The sequence below is a fragment of the Necator americanus genome, chromosome II, assembly GCF_031761385.1.
Source record: "Necator americanus strain Aroian chromosome II, whole genome shotgun sequence".
NCBI classification, from domain to species: Eukaryota; Metazoa; Nematoda; class Chromadorea; order Rhabditida; family Ancylostomatidae; genus Necator; species Necator americanus.
In genome coordinates this window covers 27,392,417-27,415,298 of record NC_087372.1, presented here as the reverse complement: position 1 = coordinate 27,415,298, position 22,882 = coordinate 27,392,417, and the positions used below count along the sequence as shown (strand labels likewise).

The 22,882-nt window shown below is 40.4% G+C and overlaps 2 protein-coding genes across 3 annotated transcripts; both read right to left on the bottom strand.

The window, feature by feature from the left end:
* Nucleotides 1-570: 570 nt before the first annotated feature.
* Nucleotides 571-11,811, bottom strand: RB195_019648 (uncharacterized protein; the record flags this gene model as incomplete). Of its 2 annotated transcripts, XM_064187588.1 has the most annotated exons (11): nt 571-671; nt 1,142-1,224; nt 1,995-2,104; nt 2,172-2,281; nt 2,583-2,733; nt 3,603-3,785; nt 5,915-6,030; nt 6,085-6,207; nt 7,103-7,257; nt 7,315-7,690; nt 11,694-11,811. In XM_064187588.1, 11 exons carry the CDS (start codon nt 11,809-11,811, stop codon nt 571-573), a joined length of 1,626 nt encoding a protein of 541 aa, XP_064043469.1. The 2 variants fall into 2 exon arrangements, with proteins under 2 accessions (XP_064043469.1, XP_064043470.1); XM_064187589.1 differs by lacking the exons at nt 571-671; nt 11,694-11,811 and adding an exon at nt 9,193-9,346 and having other exon boundaries at nt 1,134-1,224.
* Nucleotides 11,812-17,779: 5,968 nt separating this feature from the next.
* RB195_019647 (uncharacterized protein) lies at nt 17,780-19,802 on the bottom strand (the record flags this gene model as incomplete). Its single annotated transcript, XM_013437304.2, has 3 exons — nt 17,780-17,908; nt 19,524-19,599; nt 19,666-19,802. The coding sequence occupies 3 exons, from the start codon at nt 19,800-19,802 to the stop codon at nt 17,780-17,782; spliced, it is 342 nt and encodes a 113-aa protein (XP_013292758.2).
* Nucleotides 19,803-22,882: the final 3,080 nt, after the last annotated feature.

Here is a 22,882-nt window from a genome sequence, read left to right as displayed (position 1 = left end):
AAAAGGAGTAGAGGGTTTGCATTTGCGAGAAAAAAAAATGACGGGGGAGCTATCGCGGCAAAGCTTTAGTAAACAGAAATAGGTGTGTTTTCTATTAGGTGTAGCCTATTTTCACCAAACTTTTACCAAACCAAACAAGAAAAAAGGGAAAATAACTTCGCAGAAAATAAAAACAGAATTTCAAAGTAGACATGAAGGAACGAGCGAACTCCACAGGGAAAAAAGCACCGTTGGCCAGAAAAAAGTGAAAGAGCAAATGTCATTCGACAAAATTCGCCGTAGAAAGAAAGTGCGATAAAAATTGACAGGACATCTCTTAAAGCTACCATGAAACTGAACTGGGGTTGTCAGGTTCACGTCATTGAAAAATTCTTATGCCTACCAGTCGTCAAAAATGTCCAACTTCTCAAACTAAGCGAACGATTCAGGTGTTTCTTGGAAATGTGTCCACGAATAATTTACAAATTTTTGTCGCACTGCAGAGATTTACTAGCATTTTGTAGGATAAGGTGAGAAAAAAACGAATAGGAAGCTTTTTAACTCTTTCCACTACAACATCTTTTTTTAAAATCATTCCGTCAGTGATGACTCGTAGGACGGAATCTTTGCAACTTCTATAAATCTAGCTAAGCATTGTGAAGAACTCCTTCTCTCCATTCTTTCTACTGCTCCTGGAAATTTGCAAAACAATAAGCGACTACAATCAGGTGCGGTACAACCTTTTCAAACGATCTCGAATATTGCGCAAGGCGTCAGTAGACTCACTTCACTCGAAAATAAACCTTACCGGGGACCTTAACGTCAATAGTCGCCTCAAAATCATCTAGCTTTGAATTCTAACCATCTAGATTACTGTAAAATTACTCTTAAGCTATATGTGTGTTACCATACAGTTTTTAATTATTATTATTATTAATTAACTAATAGACGTGTGAGATTCCACTTCAAAAATTCCGTTAGCTGCATAATGTAGCGCGACAGGGGTACTGGAAAAAATCTTGTTTAAAGCCTCTTAAAATTTTGAAAAATTCTCAAAATATGCTCCTGAAATTCGATGTATCTGTTTGTACCCTTTCATAAATAGTATCGTAAAAGAGAACGCGGCTTAAGCGTATGAGAACTCAGAAGAAATGTCACTCACTTCCAGCACGACAGCACAATCCTTGGATGCAACTGGTATCAGTCGGACAAACCGAGTCTGACCAACAGTAACTGGAACCATGTCTGAAACAAATTCGAATCAACACTCGACATTTTCTGTCGCCGCTTATTTCTCCATCACCGACGCGTTGCAATTAGTTTCAAGCCGGGCGACGAGACGGCAAACATTCGTGACCGGCTGTTGAAATGATCGAAGGACAAACTATAAGAGCGCAACATTGGGTGGACGACTCCGGCGCGAACTATGGGATGACCTCTTCGAGCGAATCCTACTCGTATCTGGATACTAGAGTAAAATCAACCCAATATTTCATGAACTTTATTGACAGACTTCAAAAGAAAGAACATAATGGGCAGATTCCCAGATTTCCGACGACGCAGCTCATAGACGGGAACTTAAAGAAAACGCTTCTGCAAAACATCCTGAAAAGCCCCCATAAATTTCGTTGGACGCTAATATGAGTCTTTTCGTCACCAGTCTTCGCCTAGTTTTCAGGAAAATTTAGTACAAAAAAAAACAACATTCCAGAAAATATCCGCAAACGTTATATAAAGCTTTTATAGATGTTTTTATGGTCTTCGTCATATTCATATTTTACTCATTTTTGGTGCTTACTCTTTTTCCTCAGGAAAACCGTTGTTGCGTTATCTTTATGCTATAACAGTCATAAACGCCCGTTCTCAGCATCAACAACCGTCCAATTTTGGGAAAATAGATGGTTTGTCGTTTCTTCCGATGTTTGCTCGAAAATTGCTCATTGATAAGCGGAATAAAATCCAGAATACACACGAGAAAAACAAAGTTGATCGTAAGAAACAGAAGGAACGCTTACAAACTGTATTCCGGCGCGGTGCCATCTTCGCATGTAACGGTAAGGCGAGAAAATTTACGATGATGATGGATGTGATGATGCGAATGTGAATGTTTCGACAGCGTACAGTTCTGAAAGCAAGCGGGCGGTTGGCTGTAATCTTTGATTCCTGAAATCGTCGCTAAAGAAAACACTTACCGCCTCGTCACTTCCATCATGACAATCTTTCCATCCGTCACATCTTACTACATCTGGAACGCAGGAATTGGTCGATTCACATCGGAATTCGGACGAAGAGCATTTGATGGCTAAACAAAACAGATTGACACTGACATTTTGCTTATTGATATCTTGTGACGGTTTCATATGTGAATTTCTATGATGGTTCGTACGGTGCAAGAAAGTGTGACTAAGTTTCGCTCCTGGCAACATAACAATGCGGAGCGGGCGTCAGAACAGTTCCATTAGTGAATAGCAACTTCTGCAAGAACCGAGGGCGATTCTGTCATCGATAAATCTCCGATCACTCAGGGAAGCGAACGGTTTGTGGAAATCGACGAAAAATTGAAGGAGGTCGTATGACGAAAAGGAAAGGTAGATAAAACTCACTAGTGCAATTCTGCTCATCGTCACCGTCGGGGCATTGAACGATTCGATCACAAAACTGAGAAACCGGCAAGCAATGACCGGAACGACACATCCTCTCGTTTTTTGGACATCCAACACTTGCTGGCTTCACGGCATCCTCAGAAACTCGTAACTAAACAATGGAACCACTCAGTCAATGGAGTCAGTCCAATAGTAGGGCATTCGAATGTACAGTATTGACCGAGTGGCTTCGGAAAAGACAAATTTAATGAGTTTTGAATTCTTCTAGGCTTTTATGACAGTTTTAAGGTGAAAATAAGCTCTAGAGATTCTTGACAGGACGCATGTTGTTCTCCAAGTCTCAAAATGACGATGCACATCTATGTTCTACTATCTGTTTTTCAATATTTTCCGCTAAGACAAGTTCCTCTTTCTATTCCAGGTTTTCTAGGAACATTGTGAGTTTTTTTTCTGAACAGCGAGTGTTTTAATGAAAACTTTAATTTAACTTCCAAAACTTTGGCTAAAATCTCGCCTAACTTTGCTCTGGACTTTGAAGTTCCACATCATATTAAAGAGAATTCTTTTCTTTTAAATTGAGGTGGCTCGGAACCAGCCTTCGATTACGTGTATTGTTTCTTACTGATATATAGGAGGTACATATCTGTCATTTCTTCTAAAGTGCGTTATCATATCAAAGAGAATAATTCTAAGGAGTATAACGAATAAAAATCACATCGCATGCATATTTACAGAAAAGAAACCATATTTTCAAAGCATAGTTCGGTCATACCGACTATAATGATCAAGAAGGTTAGCTCATGAGCAACCCATACGCAAGTTTTACTTTTGAAGTAACTTTTTACTACTTTAGATCTATTAGAAGGAAGTAAATGGTTTATGACTTTGAAGCGCTATCAGATTGCTTAAAGCAGCACAATTCTTCGTCAGAAAATTACTTCACACTAAGTAATATAGGAATTTCGAGTATGCAACATTTCCTGAAGTGGAACATTACCCAGAAATACACAAAGACCGTACCTCGAATGTCGCATCAACTCCCATTCCGCTAATAGTAAGTGTGTACTCTCCGGCATCATCAGCGGTAACTTTGTCTATCCTCAGAAAGTACTCGGACGTCGCTCGATAGATGTTCACTCGGGGATCCCGGGAATTTGAGAGCGATCCTTCGCCGATGATTTTTCCTTTTCGAGACCATAGTACCTGGATGAAATGATGAATTAACGAGATTCCGAAATCACTCCTTAAGGCTTCCAAGCTTCCAAACAGAAAGGAACCAGCTACACGCATTTGGAGTGAACTCTGATGATTATTTCAAGGATATTTCAGCAAACAAGGAGAAAAAAGGAAAGCTATTAAATTTAACGAAATTTTAGTTGCCTAGGATCACTGTTTATTTGCTCAGATTCGTCTGCTTGGTCGATTCTTGTCAACGCCACTACATTTTAAAGGTGGCAGGTGAACACTAAAAATTAGCACCTATGTTGCGTATTAGTAGAGGGAGTGAACCACACCATCAAAATGATGCTATGAATAGTGTGATAGTAATCCTGATAGTGTAGAAACTTTTCTTTTTTTTGCCATCAGGATGTTGCTTTTGTTGGTCTTCTTAACGAGTGGATTCACTTAAGAAATTCTGAACGTTAAGGACTGATAGTAAAGAAAGGGTTTTATGCTGAAGAAGAACACGTGTTTTTCGCTTTTCGAGTGACTTCCTCCGTTATATCCGTAGCACAAAATATACCCATTTATGATACTAACAATGTTATTACCAGTATAATATTGAACGGTTACTGAACATTCCTCCTAAATGTTTCCGAAAATGAACTGGAGAATTGAGGCAGCAGCGAAAAAAAGAAATTCCGACAAGCTATGACAGAGTCATCATTTTTTTGTGATGCTTCAGTCTCAACCATGCATTTATGTTCATCATAAATGCTTGGAGATGAAGTTTGCACATCTTTCCATTTGTTTACAACTTCTGGATATTGTGCTGGCAAACAGGTAATGAATAAACCTTGGAAATGCTGGAAAACTTTTACTGCTACATCCTGCACTTAGTTCCAAGCACTCATCTAATCTACCACCTTTTATTTGAACAGTATTTCTAAAAATCAAAATTTGCTAATTAAAAATTGTTTAAACTTTTGCAATCGATCTTTACGAGATGAAATGAATCGCCCTTTCTGATACGCGCACCTCCTACAAAAATTTTTGGAAGCATCTCCTCCAACTTCAAAACAGAGGAATCGTTAAAATATTTCTCTTCAGCTCCAGCACAACAATTCTCCAGTATAAAGGAAAATATTGACAGGACCACTAACTAAAAACGTATTCTACTGAATGGTGAAATAGGATAAAACCATAGAATAAAATTCACGTGCACCCTATAAGTGAAATAGAGCTAAAAACGCATGAAGAAGGAAGATTTGTAACTTACTGTTTTCTTGTTTTTTTTTTCAACGGTTTCATTTTTCGGGGCAGTGGTGTTTTGTTGCCCGGTTTCAGCCACTAGCAAGATCTCTATCACAAAATTTTCTCATGCTTCAATCTTGACCAACTCAATCGATTACGGTCAAACGTAGAAACAAGCACCGTTTTGACACAAAAGACGTCAGTATATAGTATATAGTTATCAAAATATATCGAATGTAGCACCACTTTCTCCGCGTTGTCCACTCCTCTGCTAATCTATTATTTACCCAAAAGCATAACCCTAAATTAAATGGTTGACATCACAGCTATTCACAAAACCAAAGAGTTTTCTTTGAATTCTAGTGCAGGAAAGAACTAGAACTACTGTTTATTTTCCGTATGTCATGCAGGAAGCGAACACTAAGCGAGCGATCTCCTCCTACGTTTAATGAAATTTGTAATTTCAGGTCTTTACGATTATTTCCATAAAAAACACTCAGCTAACCCGCTCGAATTTAAGAATCTTAGAATCGAACTTGAGATTCGGAGAATTGAAGTTGCCTCAGCTTCATATTTTGAGAATTTTTAGAATACGTAAAGTGACTAAATTATACATGAAGAGAAGATACAGAGATGGATTGTTAAAAATCTAATTAATGATGAGCAAGGGAGGAAGAAAACAATAAGCTAAATTGTGCCCCGTGGAATGATCATTGTCTGGTCATCATCCAGAAAATTTCAAGCTGTTCCACTTAGCGAAACAGATGCGCTGCAGAAAAAGGAGTTTGTTAGCTCCAATGAGACAGATACAATCAAAACGCTTCTGCGTTCCCTCACAAGGAATGCACGTGAAAACTGTGAAAGTCAGACCAAGGAGGAGAAGTATCGTGTCCCAGAAATCACAGAAATGAGCTCACCTGATGATTTTTTGGCAACTCGTCTATGACTGCGGACAAAAGGGCGCTTCCTCCGGATGGGACGTACACAACACGGTTCGTCTGGTAGATCAGTGGCGTAGAACTTCGGCAGTAGGCTGGAAACAGAAGTGAAAGGGGGATCTGGGCGTTAGATGGCTCCGAACTCGTACCGTGTTTGGCTGACTCGTCCGAACCGTCACCACAATCCTTGTGACCGTCACATCGAAGTGTTGCATCGACGCAGCCACCATCTAGGCACTGAAACTCGGTCGCCGAGCAGTTTGAGTTCGCATCTGAAAAATACGAAAAGTGAAATTCCGTAGAAAATTTTGAGTCCATCTATTCCAGTCCTCATCACTCTGAATCTGTGCAACGTTTGACTCGTAGATGAGTCATTTTAGCATTGTTTAAGATGAGTCGTTATGAAAGTGCGACAGAGATGTTGATTAATGCAAATGCTATGTTAAAATATGCACCATAAAACGGCATTTTTTTTCCAGAAGGTTTGCTAGAAACTGATGCCAATGTAATGTCGCAACCCCCTGCCGGTTCTAGACCGTTATTGCTTTTTCCTTCTTTGATTCCGTTCGATCTCTGAACGTAGCGATAATGGGAGGTTTAATAAAGTCCAAAAAATTCAAATAGTCAGCTTGAGCAGAGAACCGAGTAGGGAATGGAGTTGAGTGGTTCACGATACCGTTGTTACTTATTAATTAGGCAGGAAAGTTGTTACGTGGTAAACGGTAGAATGTGAATTTTGTCTCCAGACTGGAAGTCAGATCGCCTGCTTTGGGCGAGCAGCCGCAAATTTCTTTTCTCTGGAAAACATGTGGACACTTTCTATTTGCGCAGTGACAAATGAACTCTTAGAACAGCAGAGCAGATTGTTTACGGATTAAAAAGTGTTAACACCTTATAGATAAAGAGTTCCTCGCTCAAAAATCTACACTCTCCACGAATTTGTTGCCGCGAGACGAAAATAACTCTATGAGAGAGATTTGCCGAATAGATCATCTACTCAGAAACGCACTATCGATTAACGTAACGTAAAAGAGGTTGAGAGAAAATGCCTCAATACACAGATACAAGCGCTCGCGCACTTGACGGCAAAGCTTTCAGGCACTCAAAGGCATCCGAGCATCGTCGACGACGCGCACACACACACGCTAAGGTAAGTGCAGCGAAGACCTCGGATGACGTGGAATTCGAATCCGTTGGCGGTTGCTCGCTGGAGACCGATGGAACCGTGCTTCAACGCGCTAAGGATCCGCGACTTCACACGGTCTGACAGCTCATCCGAATGCACTTCAAGGTACGCGAGTGTGCCAAGATCCTTGTGGTACCTAACAAAGCAAAAAGCTATTTAGAGTCAGCTGGAACGCGAACGGAGAGGCTTCTACCTGTACTGATAGACGCTGGTGCTGTGTTGTCCAGGTAAATTAGCTAATAACTTGTCGACTGAACTAGCAATGTCGCGTGAAGAGCGCAGAAACTGTCGAGATCCTACATTTTGCAGTTCGGAATAGGGCAGTTCGGGGAAATTGATGGTAATACGATAGATGATGCTCAAGGAGAGCGCGGCGTACAGTGAGGGCAACATGCCGCGAACTGTCTCTGCTGGGGCGGAGCTCGCGACTCCTCGCAAGCTGCATTCTGTTTGAGCAAGCACGGCGAGGATGACCAACGGGAATTTGAATTGAAACTTCTCGTGTCGGAAGACGAGCGGAGGGGTGTTGTGGAGCGATATGAACGGAACTCTCACCCAAGGCCAGTCGTCTGCAACAAAAATCGTAGGGGTCGCAGTTGGGTCGACGTCGAGAAATTGGGAGGCAGGTTTTCGTTCTCGGATGAAAAGTCAGTTTCCATGCAAGATGAGCAAATGCCGTCTCTTTTCATCTTGACAACACTAGGACAAAGAACCTAACAAAGCGGTGCGCATCGCTTCGTTGCAACGCCAGTACTCGTTAATAAAAGTGATTCTAACCTATAAAAAAAACTGTTTAACCTCAACAGCAAGCCAATTCGTAATAGTTGCTAACGATTGACAAGTACTCACTTACGAAGGAGTCTCAGCCCTTCCGCAGTAGATAGGTTGTTTTAGTTAGAGCATTACAAGACATAATGTGAAAAAAGGAGTCTCGTCCTTGAGTAAAAATAACAAGATTTCAAAGATCATGTCTATGAAGTAAAAACTGCTCAATTAAACATTCACAATCGGCCTGAAATTTCCATAAGAAAAGAAAGTCGTCAAATATTCCCAGGAGTTTTCTCACTATGACCAACTCAAGGGTCAATTTTCTGATTTTTTGAAATTTTTAAAATTGTTCTTAAAAGCGAGAGCGTTTATTATATGCTTCTCAGCCAGGTTACATGACATTGATCGCACAAAAAAAATAATACGTATGAAAACAGTTTGCACTTCTAACCCGCAAAAAGCACCGGAATTCGTGAGATCTTAGAACCGTTAAATTATCAGTGCACAATTTCTTGTCGTCACATTTTTTTTAACTGCAGGACGATATCCAAGAAATGTTCCCGTTACCTTAGAAAAAAAGTAGAAATAAAGTTGATGTATTGTTAGTCACTGTACTTCATCAAGGCAGCTCTGGAATTTAACCACTTGTTGGACAATGGATGAGCTTCACGGTAAAGTACGATTCTGTTATTGTTGCGACTCAGGACGCACACAAATGTGCAAATATTACTCGGTGTTCGATCAACTGTTCAAGGCTCGCTGAAGCTTTCTCACGCTTCGCAACATCTTAAACTTTTGCCACTTTGGTAGACACGAAAATGCTCAGTTCCCTTTCAATTTTGGATTCAATTTTCAGTTATTCTTTGTATTTCTTGTAGTGTGCTAATTTAAACACAAAAAACTGACTGAAACGAATGCGCAACAGAAATTTCAGCAATGTTTACAGGGTGATTTTCAAGTATAATTGTTTAAAGATTATAACGTAACATTTATAATCAAAGAAAAATGTGAAAAGTCGATCTTTCTTTCTTGAGTCTTGGCGCAGAGCCAACGACGACTCCGGGTTTACGAATTATCAGCAGCAAAGTTCCAGATGGACCACAGTGTTAAAAGTAATACCTCACCTTAGTGTGTAATGTGGCCCTCAAACGGTAAGCTGTGAAAGGTTGTCTCAGCGAAATTTGTTGGAGATTAATTTAAAATATAATTGCAATGTTACACGGTAATTAGCTGTCATCGTTCTGTGCGCCACTAACTCGAAGTGTTCTTTATAACAAAAACGAAGTGGGTCACTTCAACGTACCGACTTGCTCCTCTCCGAAGCTTACAACCTCGTAGTCAGTATCGTTCGGCGGGGTCCAGCCAGAACCCTCATCGTCGAGTGGAGCGCAGATAGCGTAGAGAATTCGTAGATATAAAACAAATAGTAAGTAGATGTGTGTGGACGAAGATGTCATGACCCCATACAGGATATGTTCGAATTGGCACCGTGCGACACACCTATGCGAGTCGAAAACAAAATGCGCCAGTGAGGGATGGCGAAAAATGGGATGATAGGGTCGCGCTCCCACAGATAACAGATAAACGATATACTTCCAGTGTTGTTACGAGAGGTCCCAGAGTTACATGCAACAACTTTTTCGTATCAATACTATTCAAGTTTTCAGAAAAAAAAAGTTTCATTGCTGGTTGTTTCACCCAGTTTTTTAAACATCCAAACATATTGAAAAAAAGGATCTTGCCAAGTTGAGCTGTTAAGCTCTCCATCGTTTTCAGTTGAAATTTTGATTATTCAGATATTTTCGCATTACGAATAGAGGTCTGTGGTTCCACATCGTCAGTACTGATCGGCACCGGACACTCAGCTACTTTGTCTCATCCAATTATATCCCGAAAGTCGTGCGACAACACGTGCGATGACCGCGGTAACGCTAATCCAGTACGAGGAGTGAATGAATGAATGATCATAGTGCACATTTGTAAGTGTCCTCAGCCAAGTTTCTGGATAACTTTTCTCTACAACCGTTACCGTACCCCGAATGTAATGAACGTGACGTGTACATCATTGTCTTCGCTCCTAGTTGTAGCAAACTCCTTTTTTTCTGTCCTCCTTCATTACCTGGGACCGTATCTAAGCGCAGCTGGCAATACCAGAACTTTGCTTCGATACTACTCTATCTTGATTCATCACTTGAAGAGAGGGCTCTTTGCAGAGAGGTTACGGGAAAAAGTGATACTCGAAACTTTCTATAAGTACACATGCGAAAGTTGAAGGCACGACTGATATATGTAAACAGTATTGCAGGTGCACTCCTCCGCATACGCTTACACTCGCGATCTCTAAATTGTTCACATTGTTTACTTCGAGCACATGAAAAATTCCCCAAACAACATCAAATATCGTGGAAGTTTTAAAACGCTGCGCAGCAGAGGGGAACCAATGATTTTCCTGACTGCAATTTCACTTGAAAGCAATATCTCATTAGAGGTGAGATAGTCGGGTCACGGTGACTTGATGCTCGGTGCAGTTGCACGAGCTGCGCGCTCGAAGCGTCGCGGTGGAGATGGCAGCTGAGATCGTGGAGGAACGAGGAGAATGAGTAGTGCTAGCGAAGGCCTCCTGATCTAACCGCTACGCTGCACAGCGCTTCGCGCGTAACCGCTTGCGCAACAGCACCAAACTTCACATCGTTTTGATCCGACTAATATCGTTATTTATTAAATTTAATGAGTCTAGAGGGGCGGGTGTAGTGTAGCGGTTAGAGGTTCGGCTTCCTACACGATCGATCGGAGGTTCGAATCCGCCCTAGTGCTCACCAAGCCTTTCATCGCTCCAGGGTCGAAAAATTGGTACCAGAATTGTCTGGGAAAGTGAAAACACTGACTTGACACACCGGCTAGCAACCGCAAGTCATTGTATGGGCCAGATACACGTTCGTAAACCTCAAACGATTCTGAATTGAAGTGAACGTGGTGCGCATCCCAAGCGGATTGATTGACGCCAGAAACTTTGTCCTTATCCTTTAATGAATCTAAGAGAATCTAAGAGAGAGAGAGAGAGAAGAATTCCCTAACGGAAACAACTTATGAGATATGAGAGTCTCGTGGCCTTGCGGAGAACATACAGGGGGGCTAACTTGCGATTTCGTAGTCTCTGACATTAAATGCCTCTAAAACCTCTTTCAAAGTACGTTTCTCCTTAGTATCATGAGAAGGATTTCAATTTTTAAGGATATGACCATCTGCAAATCCCCATCAGCATTTCGCAAGGAGCTGAACTCTATCGATGAGTTGTAAGTTTTGAGGAGTAGTGATGCGTACATGTTCAGAATAATGTATCGGTTCCTCTATGGTCTCTTCTCCTTCTGTGCTCGGATGATTTCTCTCATAGCTAACCTTTTTGCTTCAACCGACATCTTCTCTCAGTCATCAGAAAGCTCCTCAAACAGTGTCCAGGTTTTTCCCGCTTCTGTTTGCTTACTTTTGATACTAACTTTCGTCTTGACCTTACTCGCTCGCTCGATTCGTGTGTTCTTAGAGTGATGCTTCTTATCCAGTCAGGTAGGACGAATCCTCACTTTCCTCTACCTCGACAGCTATTCAGAAGTGTCCTTCTGTGAGTGTTTGGTTTGCCGACAAGGTAGGATTACCTACAGACTCAATTTAAATGCTGTTAGGAGTGTTCTTAGAGTGATGTTTCTTCATGATGGCCAGGAAAGCCCGGTGAGTACTACTCGAACATCCTTCCTCTACATCGAACTTTAGAGGGGCAGTGAGCCGGAGGGTATCCACCTTTAAACACACCTGGAGTAGGCACCAGATCAATGATACGCCAAAATAGAGTAGTCCGGTTAGCCTCTTGGGTTATGATCATCTGTAAGGACGTATCCAACCAGACACAGCGGAAGAAGACTCCAATCATACCTTACATATGTTAACAATTTGTAGGGCTTGGGTAAGATTATCGCTTCACCGTAGAGTGTGAAAGTTTGACCCTCTTTGAACCTTGACAAAACTTTTGCAGTTTGTCGATAAAATATATCAGCCAAGGGACAGTGACCAACATTTTTCTTCATTGTGGCTGACGTGTCGATCTCACTTCTCAAACACATTCTGCTTAAATTTTAATTCGTAGTACAATTACCTGACTTCTCATTGCGCACTTCTACTGCGCTCACTTACACTGGGATTTGTCAGGAAACGTGGAATTTGGAAGAGGGGCTTGTCACACTCGTCTCTTAGTATACAATCGTTTGATTAAATTTGGACTGGTTTTTTATGGCCCACAGAACACTTGCCAGCATTTTTCTTCCATGTTGGATGGTACACCTCATAAGATTTCTATTCCTGAGATTTCCATTTATTTCTATTAGCTGGTTTAAATCCCTCGATACATCCATTTGACAACGGTAGAATATTGATAGGACCAAGTGGTGCCATTCTTTTAAAACGTGACGATTTTCCGACTGCTGAGCTACTGAGGTAAACACGAAGTCTTCTTTTGTTCCTTGTACCTGTTTCCTCACAGCCGAAGCTCACATTACGCAAAGAACCGACATGACGGCAAAACTGCTTTCTTGCGAGCTTTTCTAACGGCAGTATTTCAAGACCGGCAAACTACCAGTGTATTTCTTTCGGAGAACAATTACATAAATAAACGATCCCATATTACCGCTTAACCGACTCCGCAAACTAATATCTGACATTCTGCGAACCAGAAAAATTATCCGGTGTATCAAATAAATGTGAAGCGGTTTGATTTACTTGACATAAACTGTGGCCTGGTATTGTTGCCTTGCGCGGTTGCCCACATCTTCGCCGAGGTGTGCCGTCCTCGAACACAGCTGTGCGCCTCTTCTCGATCTGCAGCAACAGCTCGCACAAAATCCATTCATTCGTCACTGTTTCATACTCTTCAATAAGTATTTGACGTCCATCCCGAGTGAACGGCCTGTAGACAAGCAATGAACCGCGCGTCTCAGCTCGACTATATCCGTCAGATCAGCGCAACGACACTGAGAGTTTTATCATGGATTCCGCGCTTCCTCTAGATATTTGAGCTAACTGGGCTGGGCTGTGGCAATGTAGTGGACAAATTTTGGCAGCGTTCGGGTAACTTCGCAGCGTATAACTATACAATTCATACAGCCACGTACGCGCATAGGGCGTATATTCAAATGCCTGATTGCATTTACTGTAAGCAGGGCCACCGCGAGCAGGTAACACTCAGAGTTGTACACGCTGGTATTACAGCTTCAGATACGGGCTCTACGGTCACAGACCAGACTATGACGAACAAATCGGGAATGGATCCGTTGGCGGATGTTCACAGTATGAACTTCATATTGTTCCTAATCAAACTTAATGTCGCAGACTGACCATTTTTCACGTAAGAGAATCAAAAATTTCACAAACATCCCATTCTCAGCATGTGAAATAACCCAAACAACTCGAAAAGTGAATAAATTGAAGAGTTGGACTGGCCCCTCTAACCACCGTTGCACCAACTTTGTTTTTAGCAAGTGTTCATTGCGCGTGGCTTATTCTTGAAGCTCTTTTTAGGATACAAAATTTTAAAAAATTACCTACAGAAAGAAAGTCGCAGCACTCTCGATGTCGCCAGTGATGTGAGAAAGTGCAGCGAAACTCCTGAACGCCTATGACAATTACTCAAAACAGGTCGCTCAGCCAACAATCACCGAAGAAAAGCAATGTGTATGGAAATGAACGAGCGCCGCCTGATCACGAAAGATTCCAAATAGGAACACACCGAAGTCACTACGTCCAGGGGTTGCGTCATAACCAATCTGAGGAGCCGTGTAATCCTTACGGAATTGAAGCGCATGGTGCCGACAGACACCAACTTGGCATGTTTTGAAGAGCGAACACAACATATCTGCCGGAGCAATTGGCGGTGAAGTTATAAGTTACCGTACGGCCGCAATGAAAATTCGATTGAGACGAAGGGGGTTGGCGTCGAACGAAAAGGGAGAGGTGAAAAGCGTTACACGTATCACCCATCACACAGTTGAACCTATTTGATTTCGGCAATTTTATTACATTTAAGTGTGTATAGTATTTCAGAAGTGCAAACCAACTTTTCAGAATCCGCTACAATTCAAAAAGTGGCTGGTCCTACTGTCCTTGTAGATGGAGTTTTCTTCCTTGTTCCCTTTATAAGCGCATGTCATCCCTATCGCCTTTTTTTCTTCTCACTGATGGGTATTCAAGCAAATCAATTTCGCCAATTTCACCGATTTAGCGAAATTATGTTTACATGCATATTTGATATCCTCTCTGTTCCCAACTTTTACGGTAATACCTCTGAATTATTCCTTAGATTTCAACAACCTTTGTGCAGATACTACATGCTCAGCTTAGCACAAATCTTTGTGTGAAATTATAGCACTTGAGGTCGTGCAAGGTCCAGTGAGGGATTTCTTGATTCAGTTACTAAACCCTCTGCTACATCCATTATTCATCTCCAAAACGAATTCATATAAAAACGTGCCTCATAGGAATGACAAGGAATTTCCACCAATCTTCAGAGTGTTTCACCTTGTCATCGGAAGATCGAACCGCAAACTCCAGTCTTTAGCTCGTTCGTGATAAACAAAATAAATTTTAGCACAGAAACAGTCATCTAACAATAAAAGAATTAGTCTAGATTCTAGCAGATTGATTTTGATTTGATTGAAAGGCTCAGCAAAGTACAAATCAATCAATGTAGAGAACTTTCCAATAAATATCGGAATCAACAAACAGACTCCTTCCAGAGATTTCGACGATATTCCCTGCGAAAACACCTGCAGTTTCATCCAGAAACCTCTATATAAGAAACATTCTTAAACCATAGTTAGTTCCAGTAGACGTGAACGTGTTCTCCGATTGTTGTCCGAGCTAATCTCATCTTCACTTCACGTTGCAAATCGAACTCTGCTTCAAATGAGCTCATAACCCATTTATGGCTATTTCACTGCAGTGTACAAAAGTTAGCCATTAAGAGAAAAACATCGATAGAAGCGTGCGCCTGCTGCAACAGGAACTCACGTTTCAACAAAAACGATACACCAAAGCCCACCCAGTTCCTTGTGCAATGCTTCGCATTTAAATTCGTCTACAAAATCAGATAAGAAAAATCTAAATTCGTTCGGATTTCGCATCTAAATTCGTTGAGAAAATCAGATATGTGCACTTTACTAAATATTTAGGATTTGTGATGCAAAAATGACTTACTTTGACGTAAACGGGGTGACTTAAAGGCATCACCCAACGAATCTGAGGTGGTACGGATTTCAGACGGAGTATTCGTAAACGAGATAGTAGATTATGGAGGGAAGGGTAATTCCGTCCATTTCTTCCTAATTGCCGTGAAAAACGGTCCGGAAGATGCGGCGCGCACACAGGGCTGGCGCGCTCCAATCGAACTCGTTGCAGAAAATAGTGGGCCGGAACGCTCGAAGTCGTATCTTCCGGGCCGTTTTTGACGGCAATTAGGAAGAAATGGACGGAATCGCCCTTCTCTCAATAATCTACGATCCCGTATACGAATACTCCACCTGAAATCCGTACCACCTCAGATTCGTGGGGTGATGCCTTTAAATGTTACGGCCAAACGCGGCTACCCACATGTTTGTCGTAGCGTGTCGTCCTTGACCGCATCCGAGCCCATTCTGCTCGATCTTCAAAACTATAGCTCGCACTGAGTCTATGCGATTCAAAATAAAATGTTCTTCCAACATATCCATCCCGTGTATTCCAACATATCATGACTTACGATTAGTCATACTCGTCTCCCGCAGTGTTCAGATCTTCAACAGAACTTACAATGAATTTGTTGATAGCTACACCGCTAAAACTTTTCCTTTGGCACATGGAAGTAAGGAATTAAGGAAAGAACTAAAAAGGGAGAATTATGGCAAATTTAGTGTTCCATGAAACCTACGAATAAACAAATAAATAAACAAATAAATGGAATATAGTCATGACGCCATATTGTCATCTCATAATCGCCTTCGAGTCCTTTAGGAAGTGGTCATCTTCTTCATTTAAGTATCTTCTTCCTACGCACAATTCTCTTTTATTGTTTGGAGGCTTAGCCATCGCTGCTAACCCAAAACCCGGTGCCGTTGCCGTCGCACACGCGTGCGATCATTTTTCATCTACTATATTATGCGCGTACGATCGCGTCCTAATGATATGTGGTGATGCATGGTGATAGGTAGCCGCGGAGAAAGTGGTACAGCCTGATATGGACCATGCGTATAGACTACGTATTGGTGCTTCCGCCTGTATGGAAGGGGTTTCTGTATGGACGATGGCTCCATGTTGTCTCTCGGATCAGTAGGAAGATCAAACACTGTGATCAGCAAGGGGGTGCAGCAACGTAGCCGCTGCGAGGCCAAATGATCGCATTAATGGATAGTTGCGAATTCATTCTTCTGGAAAGAACGTTAGCAAATCTGAACGAGAAGCTTCCACAGACACTTCCATTTCCTTATCTGTTCATGTAGTGACTAGTGTGCATTTTAAATCTGCATCCGAAAACAGATGAATTTGTAGAATTATTCCCGACATCTTCTCAGTAGGATGACTTGGTGGAAATTATTGCTATTAATTAGTAGGCAGTAAGAAAACCAAAAACACTGGCAGAGAAATTTCTTCAAAAATGTGGAGTTTGGTAGAAGTGAGACTCATACACAGGATAGACACATACGAGACTACTAAAAATTCTCGAGAAATGGGAAAACCGTGGGGAATCCTGCAGATTTCTTTACTTCTTGAAACATATAAATTTGTTTTTCCACTTTACTTCATTTTTTTCCAGTAAATAAAAGAAAACATCCAAATAACTGGAATGGAATTGGAATCAGAACCGACGAAAAGCTCTCGATTTTCAAATGAATCTAGAAGAAACGAATCTTTGCCGTACAAGGATCGAACCTTCTCTGCGGTAGTTTTTCCGTATCGTTTTTGTTGGGTCAGAAAATCAATTCACGTTTTCTTTATCTACGTGATTCTCCAGTGAATCGTTCCCGAGCAGAAGTGTAAATCCTCGAAGTCGAAATTTCGAATATGAGCAAATTCGAAGGTAGCATGTCGACGACGTGCACGTCTGAACAAAGGGGGAACACTTCACTTATGCTTTAAACATTTTTTTCGCGACTGATGACTGTTGAAAAAAGAAATAACGTCATGTTGTTGTCATAATGTTTAACGATACATCCGTGATATAGAAAGAAGTTGTTTTTTTTTCTTGAAGACCCTCAATCCTTAAACCTGCAAAAACGAAAAAAAAAGACAAAAAACCCCAAAAAGACCAAAAAAAGCCAGACCAAGAGGTTGGTTTTATCAGAAAGTCTTCGAATTTATTCGTTTTACCTCCCTGTTCTTATTTTAACCGATCTCGTCCGAACCGGGCATTAAAAAAACAAGTTTCGTGTCCAGCGCTCCGTTTTTAGAGAGTGATTTATTTCCAGCGTGATGCGTGACAAAATAATTTATTCTCTGCTCATCACAAATATAGTAACATTTATTTAAGAAGATTTATCGGCGACAAGCCGTCCAAAGATTCGTTTAATGACGAACCCGTTCGCTCACAGGGCCTTCGTCCTCTTTTGTGACAGTTCTCCTACTTCAGAAGAAGAAACAGCTCTTAGACGGATACGAGCAGCTTCGCGGAAAAAGTTACAGTTACGCTCTGAGTTTGTAGGAGAACGGTCACAGAAAAGGCTCTGGCTGAAGTAGGCGGTAGTGAAAAGAATCGACGAAGCTATGGAAATATACACAAATTTTGACACTAATAAATACATTTGATATCGCAGAGACCGTGGAACGGACCAACTCTAGCAAGGCACAGCCAAAATGATGTTCGACTAGTAAGAAATGAGTTAATCGTCCGGAAGTTCGACGGATCGCGGAGTTGTGGACTTGCCGTCGTCTGCCGTAGCTGCCTTGTAGATTTTTTGCAGTTCAGGAATAATTTCTTGGTTCGCGAACTCCGACGCTTTCTCAGCTTTCTGAAAATGAAAATAATTTTTTAATGAGACTTTATCTGCTTTTACTCGCATCGGAATTAACTCTTCAATATCTTCCTATTTATGCGCTTACAAGTATATACACTGTACTAAGAATAGAAAAACTATAATTTGCATACATCTAATTTCCAAGTACAAAATGTCCTGTGTAGTCGCACAACAATTTATGAAAACTTTTACACAACTAGTAGCGGACAGGTGATCTACAAAACATAATAATGATCAGTTGTTATGAGTGTACCAAACTATATAATCTAGAAACACCGGGTGCTGATATAAGCTAGAAGGAGGTAAAAGAAAAGAAAAAGAAGAAGCTCATCTGTACTAACACACAAGCTGAAGTGCTCAGAAATCCCAAACTGCATTACTTATTAATCAGCTAGCTTCTTATTGTGATTTTTAGATTTATCATTTATTATATCATATTAGTTATTTTTTTATTCCATTTTAATGTTGAGTTACTCACGAACTGAACAAAGATTATAGAGTAGCGCAACAAGAGCGTAACAGCTGGAAGGCGTACTCGATCAGTAGGAACTTCTTTCCTGTCTGCGAAGTGTATGATCATATTAATCATAAATGTATGATTCAGTTGAATTTCGTTGAAAACCTATAGTGTAAAGAAAACCTGTACTCTTTATTTTTCTAACTCAAATATATGTGTTATCTTTCATCCTGGACTGATGGTCGAAATTGGAGCGCACATGTGTGATAGATGGTGTCAATGAACTGTGCTTTATGTACTGGATATGGGTGGAATTTTCGGTTCAAATAATTTCTGACAACGAGAAGAAAAAAACAAGCACTGAGTAGTATGTCTCAGAAATGTCTTAGAATACAGAAAAAATGATATCAACTTTTGCTTCTCGTCTAAAAGTTTTTTTTGCAGCGTCTTTGCAATATTCTGTTTTTATTCATTTATGGACAGAACTACACATTCTATGTTTTTTTTTTGGCAGAAAGAAATGTGCAATACTTTTCAAGATCTGAATTCAAACCTACGGAGATCCAATCGAAAGAGTTTTTCGCTGGATTAGAATTAGTTTCAGAACGAAACCATTAGATTAAATTCGATAAATTTTCTATAATTCTCTCAACAAGTATATGCTTCATGAAATGTGTCTATAATTGAAGACAGAAGAAACTTCAGGCTCTATACTTGCCCACCAACGGCGACTCTCTTCTCTTCAAAATTTGGTCAAATTATTTTAGGAAAAGAAAGTTAATCCTTTGTCTTATTCTGGTTTTTTTTTTTGGAAATGATTGGAATTCACCTTCAAGAGAGCTAAAAATTGAAGAAATACCATTTTAAGATATTTGTCAACTGAGTCATGAAGGAATTTCCATAATTCCATCACAAAAAAATTTTTTGCGAATAACCCATTCTACCGCTTTTTTTCCCAGAAATTCTGAGCCACGTTGCTCATTTGAAAGGTTTTAGAAAGAAAAATAGCACGGCGGAAATGCTGTGGCCTACAAATGGGATGCGAAAATTTCCACGAAAAAAATTTCCCTTCATCAGTGTTAGACCGCATTGGTTCTTCCGAACAATACCTGTTCAGATCAGCCGCTCACTAGAAAACAGAAATATTTTCACCTCAGAAATCCATTCGCGTATGCTTTTATGGGTTTCAGGATCTTGAAGTGTAGCTTTTGCACTGTCGAATTTTTCTCTGGAATTATATAATTAAGAATCACTAAAGCTACGGACGAAATCCGCTCGAATTTAAGCCGATTACCTGATTGTGGGGCTGGCTTTTTCTTTCACCCATTTTGCGATGTTAACAAATCCTTCAGCCACCGTATCCGTGAAGGAATCCCACCAATCAGCTTGCACGCTTGAGATCAACAACAGGACCAGCAACAGCCTCATCATTTACTGCAGCACCTAAAGGCGTAACTTCGGAAAAACTCCGAACAAAACAAAAACTCGAAAGAATCACAGCGAAAACCAGATACAGAAGAGCACTGCTAATTGGAAATGATGGTCGATACTGATGAGCCGGGCTTTTATATCATAGATTTCCAGAGAAATTCTAATGAAAATTTCCTGATGCTAATGCATTTTGACGGTGATTCATTCGATGACAAACAGAGAACGGTATGCGTTATCGCAGAAAATGATATCGGCTTTGATGCTTGTTATCCAGGACATTTTTGCAACTTTTCCAAGATTCCAGAGTTCTTTTAGATATAAAGCATCGCTTTGTACTTAACTATAACTAAAATAGAGGAACTTCTCTTTCTTATAAATTCTCTCTTAAAATGGGTATACACTAATAAATTAGGACAAAACAAAAAATAAAAGCAATAAAAGGCAGTGGAGACAGTAGCACTTGCAAGTGAATATTCACAGGAAAAAGTTTGTGGAAAATTCGTCTGCAGAAGTATCCAAATACATTTACTCTTGTGCCTAGAGAAATTTTCAAATTTCATCGAAAAAACTGATTATTGATGTCACGGACTGCGGACGGTCGCTACAAAGTCTGTATTTCACGTCGAGCAGTCTCTTTCCTCTTCAGCAATAGTACTCGCATCCCAAAATCATTTCAAATTTCCATGGATATCACGTAATATTTCGGGTGGGTTGAGTCCTGTGTACCATGTCGCCAAACAGTCCATACAAAATATGTACGGTGAGAAATATCGGTTTCCTAGGCGAACTAAACATAAAATGCGACTTCGTAAGAATTTTAGTCTACCATTAATTTCAACTTCGAGGAACTTCTAGAGTTATTCGGTAAACACCCTAAACGTGAAGAGACTAACATTACCACTTGCAGACACTTTTTATTGGTAGGAACCACAGAAAAAAAGGATGAAGAATAAAGGGTCTGGCGTAAACCAATCCGCTTGGGATGCGCACCACGTTCACTTCAATTCAGAATCGTTTGAGGTTTACGAACGTGTATCTGGCCCATACAATGACTTGCGGTGGCTAGCCGATGTGTCAAGTCAGTGTTTTGATCCTCGCAGACAAGTCTGGTGCCAACTTATCGACCCCGGAGGGACGAAAGGCTTAGTAAGCACTAGCGTAGATTCGAACCTCCGATCGATTGTGCAGGCAGTAGAATCTCTAACCGACTGCGTTACACCCACTCCTAAGCAGAAAAATAAGACGGTGAATTTAAGTGTAACCGCATCTCAACTTTGTTCCTTTTAACAAAAACAATCCCTGAGGGGAAAAGACGGTATGACGAAGAAAAGAGAAAAGAGTAAAGAAAAAGTTTATTCTATCCCGTTATCTACGAAGAGGATACTGGTGAGAAGAATCGTTCCAGTTCTTCGTTAAGTGAATCTCGTTCATTGGAATTATATCGAAAAATGCGACCTTGGGAACGTTAACGACCGAAAATACAGCGGTTCACTTATAATTCGTACATTATAAGATTTGTAATTTAAAATGAAGGAAACGACAGCAGTGTACGTAACATGACGATAATGACAAAACCGGTGTTAGTTATGTAAAAGAATTGTAAAACGTTTTGTAAAAGTGTGCATTGCAAGAAACGAGTTTGATCAGTTTACGTCTCAAATTTCAGGAAATTATTTGTCCAAGAAACGGCGGATGAGATAGGGCAAGAAGAGGTGTCAGAATCTATTTAATTTCGAATAACATTCACGAAGTAACTAAATAAACAAATCATAACAATGAATAGCCAAACTGAACCGAATAAGTTGCATTAGACGACAAATATGTAATCATACATACAATTTTTGCAAATAGAAGAGCAATAGAAATATATAACGCAAGAAAAATCAGACTGCTGGAAATGATTTGATTTGAGTTATGAGTTCAGTGTAAATATGTAATTAATTATAAGCATATGATGCATTTATGATTTAAAAACTAAAAAAAAACAAATGTAAAAAATAAATAGGTAAGAATGGAGAATAAAAAGATATGGATAAAAAGATAAATAAACACATATCAACAAGAAATAGAAATAAATAATGAATATAAATGGGATGAAAAAGGTACGAAAGATATTAGGATATATTATGAGGTGATATTGATAAATTATTATTATTTGCTAATATTGTTATTGTTATTGTTATTATTGTTATATAGTTGATATACCGCAAAGAGTCAGAATATAGGGAAGAACGCCACGTTTAAGGCTCCCTTCCCTGAAACAGGCGTAGTGTAAACAACACGGATGTAATGATGATTAGCGAACCCGGGTGCAAAGGACAGACTGGCTGCATCCCAAAAGTGAACGAATGGCAGTCTGAGTCCCCGGGAAGAATGCGAACCGTCACACGATAGCAGCAGCAGCATTGACAGAAGAAAGGACAGCCACAAAACATACCGTTACATCACAATATCAACAAAGGTCAAGGTGGGAGCACACGAATGCGTTGACCTCGACAAGTTACCCCCATCTATCTAACGACGATGTCTTTTCTTCGCTGAGCGTTTTGAACTTCAGGATTAAGGATTCACGAATCGTGACCTCGTTAATCAATAGTTGTCACCGCACACAATGCGTAAACGTAAGGGATCATTGCGCATGCTGTTACGGGCTGCGCTAAAATTGGATTGTTAACATGGTTTTATGGGTCGGATAGGTTGTGAGGAGGGTCAATCTTACCCCTAATGAGAAAGTCGAAGGGAAGAAAGAAGGAAAAGATTGAAATCCAAAAATAGATTGAGAAAAACGATTGAAAAAAGTGGTTCCGCCTCAACGTATGCGTTCAGTCTCCACCGTGGCCCCTCAGTAGAAAAGGGATAGGTGACGACGAAAAAATCGATCATTTTTAGAGGTAGAGCAAAGGATAGGAGCAAAAGATAAAGGATTATGGAGGAAAGAGAAGAACAAGTAGAGGACTGTTTCTCTAATATAGGGAAGAAAGAATAGAATTTGAATTCGTTAAACATAGGTGTCTCCTTTCAGGCGTGAGTATGTGAGTAAAGAACCTCACATGTTCAATAAATATCTACAAAGAGCTGTA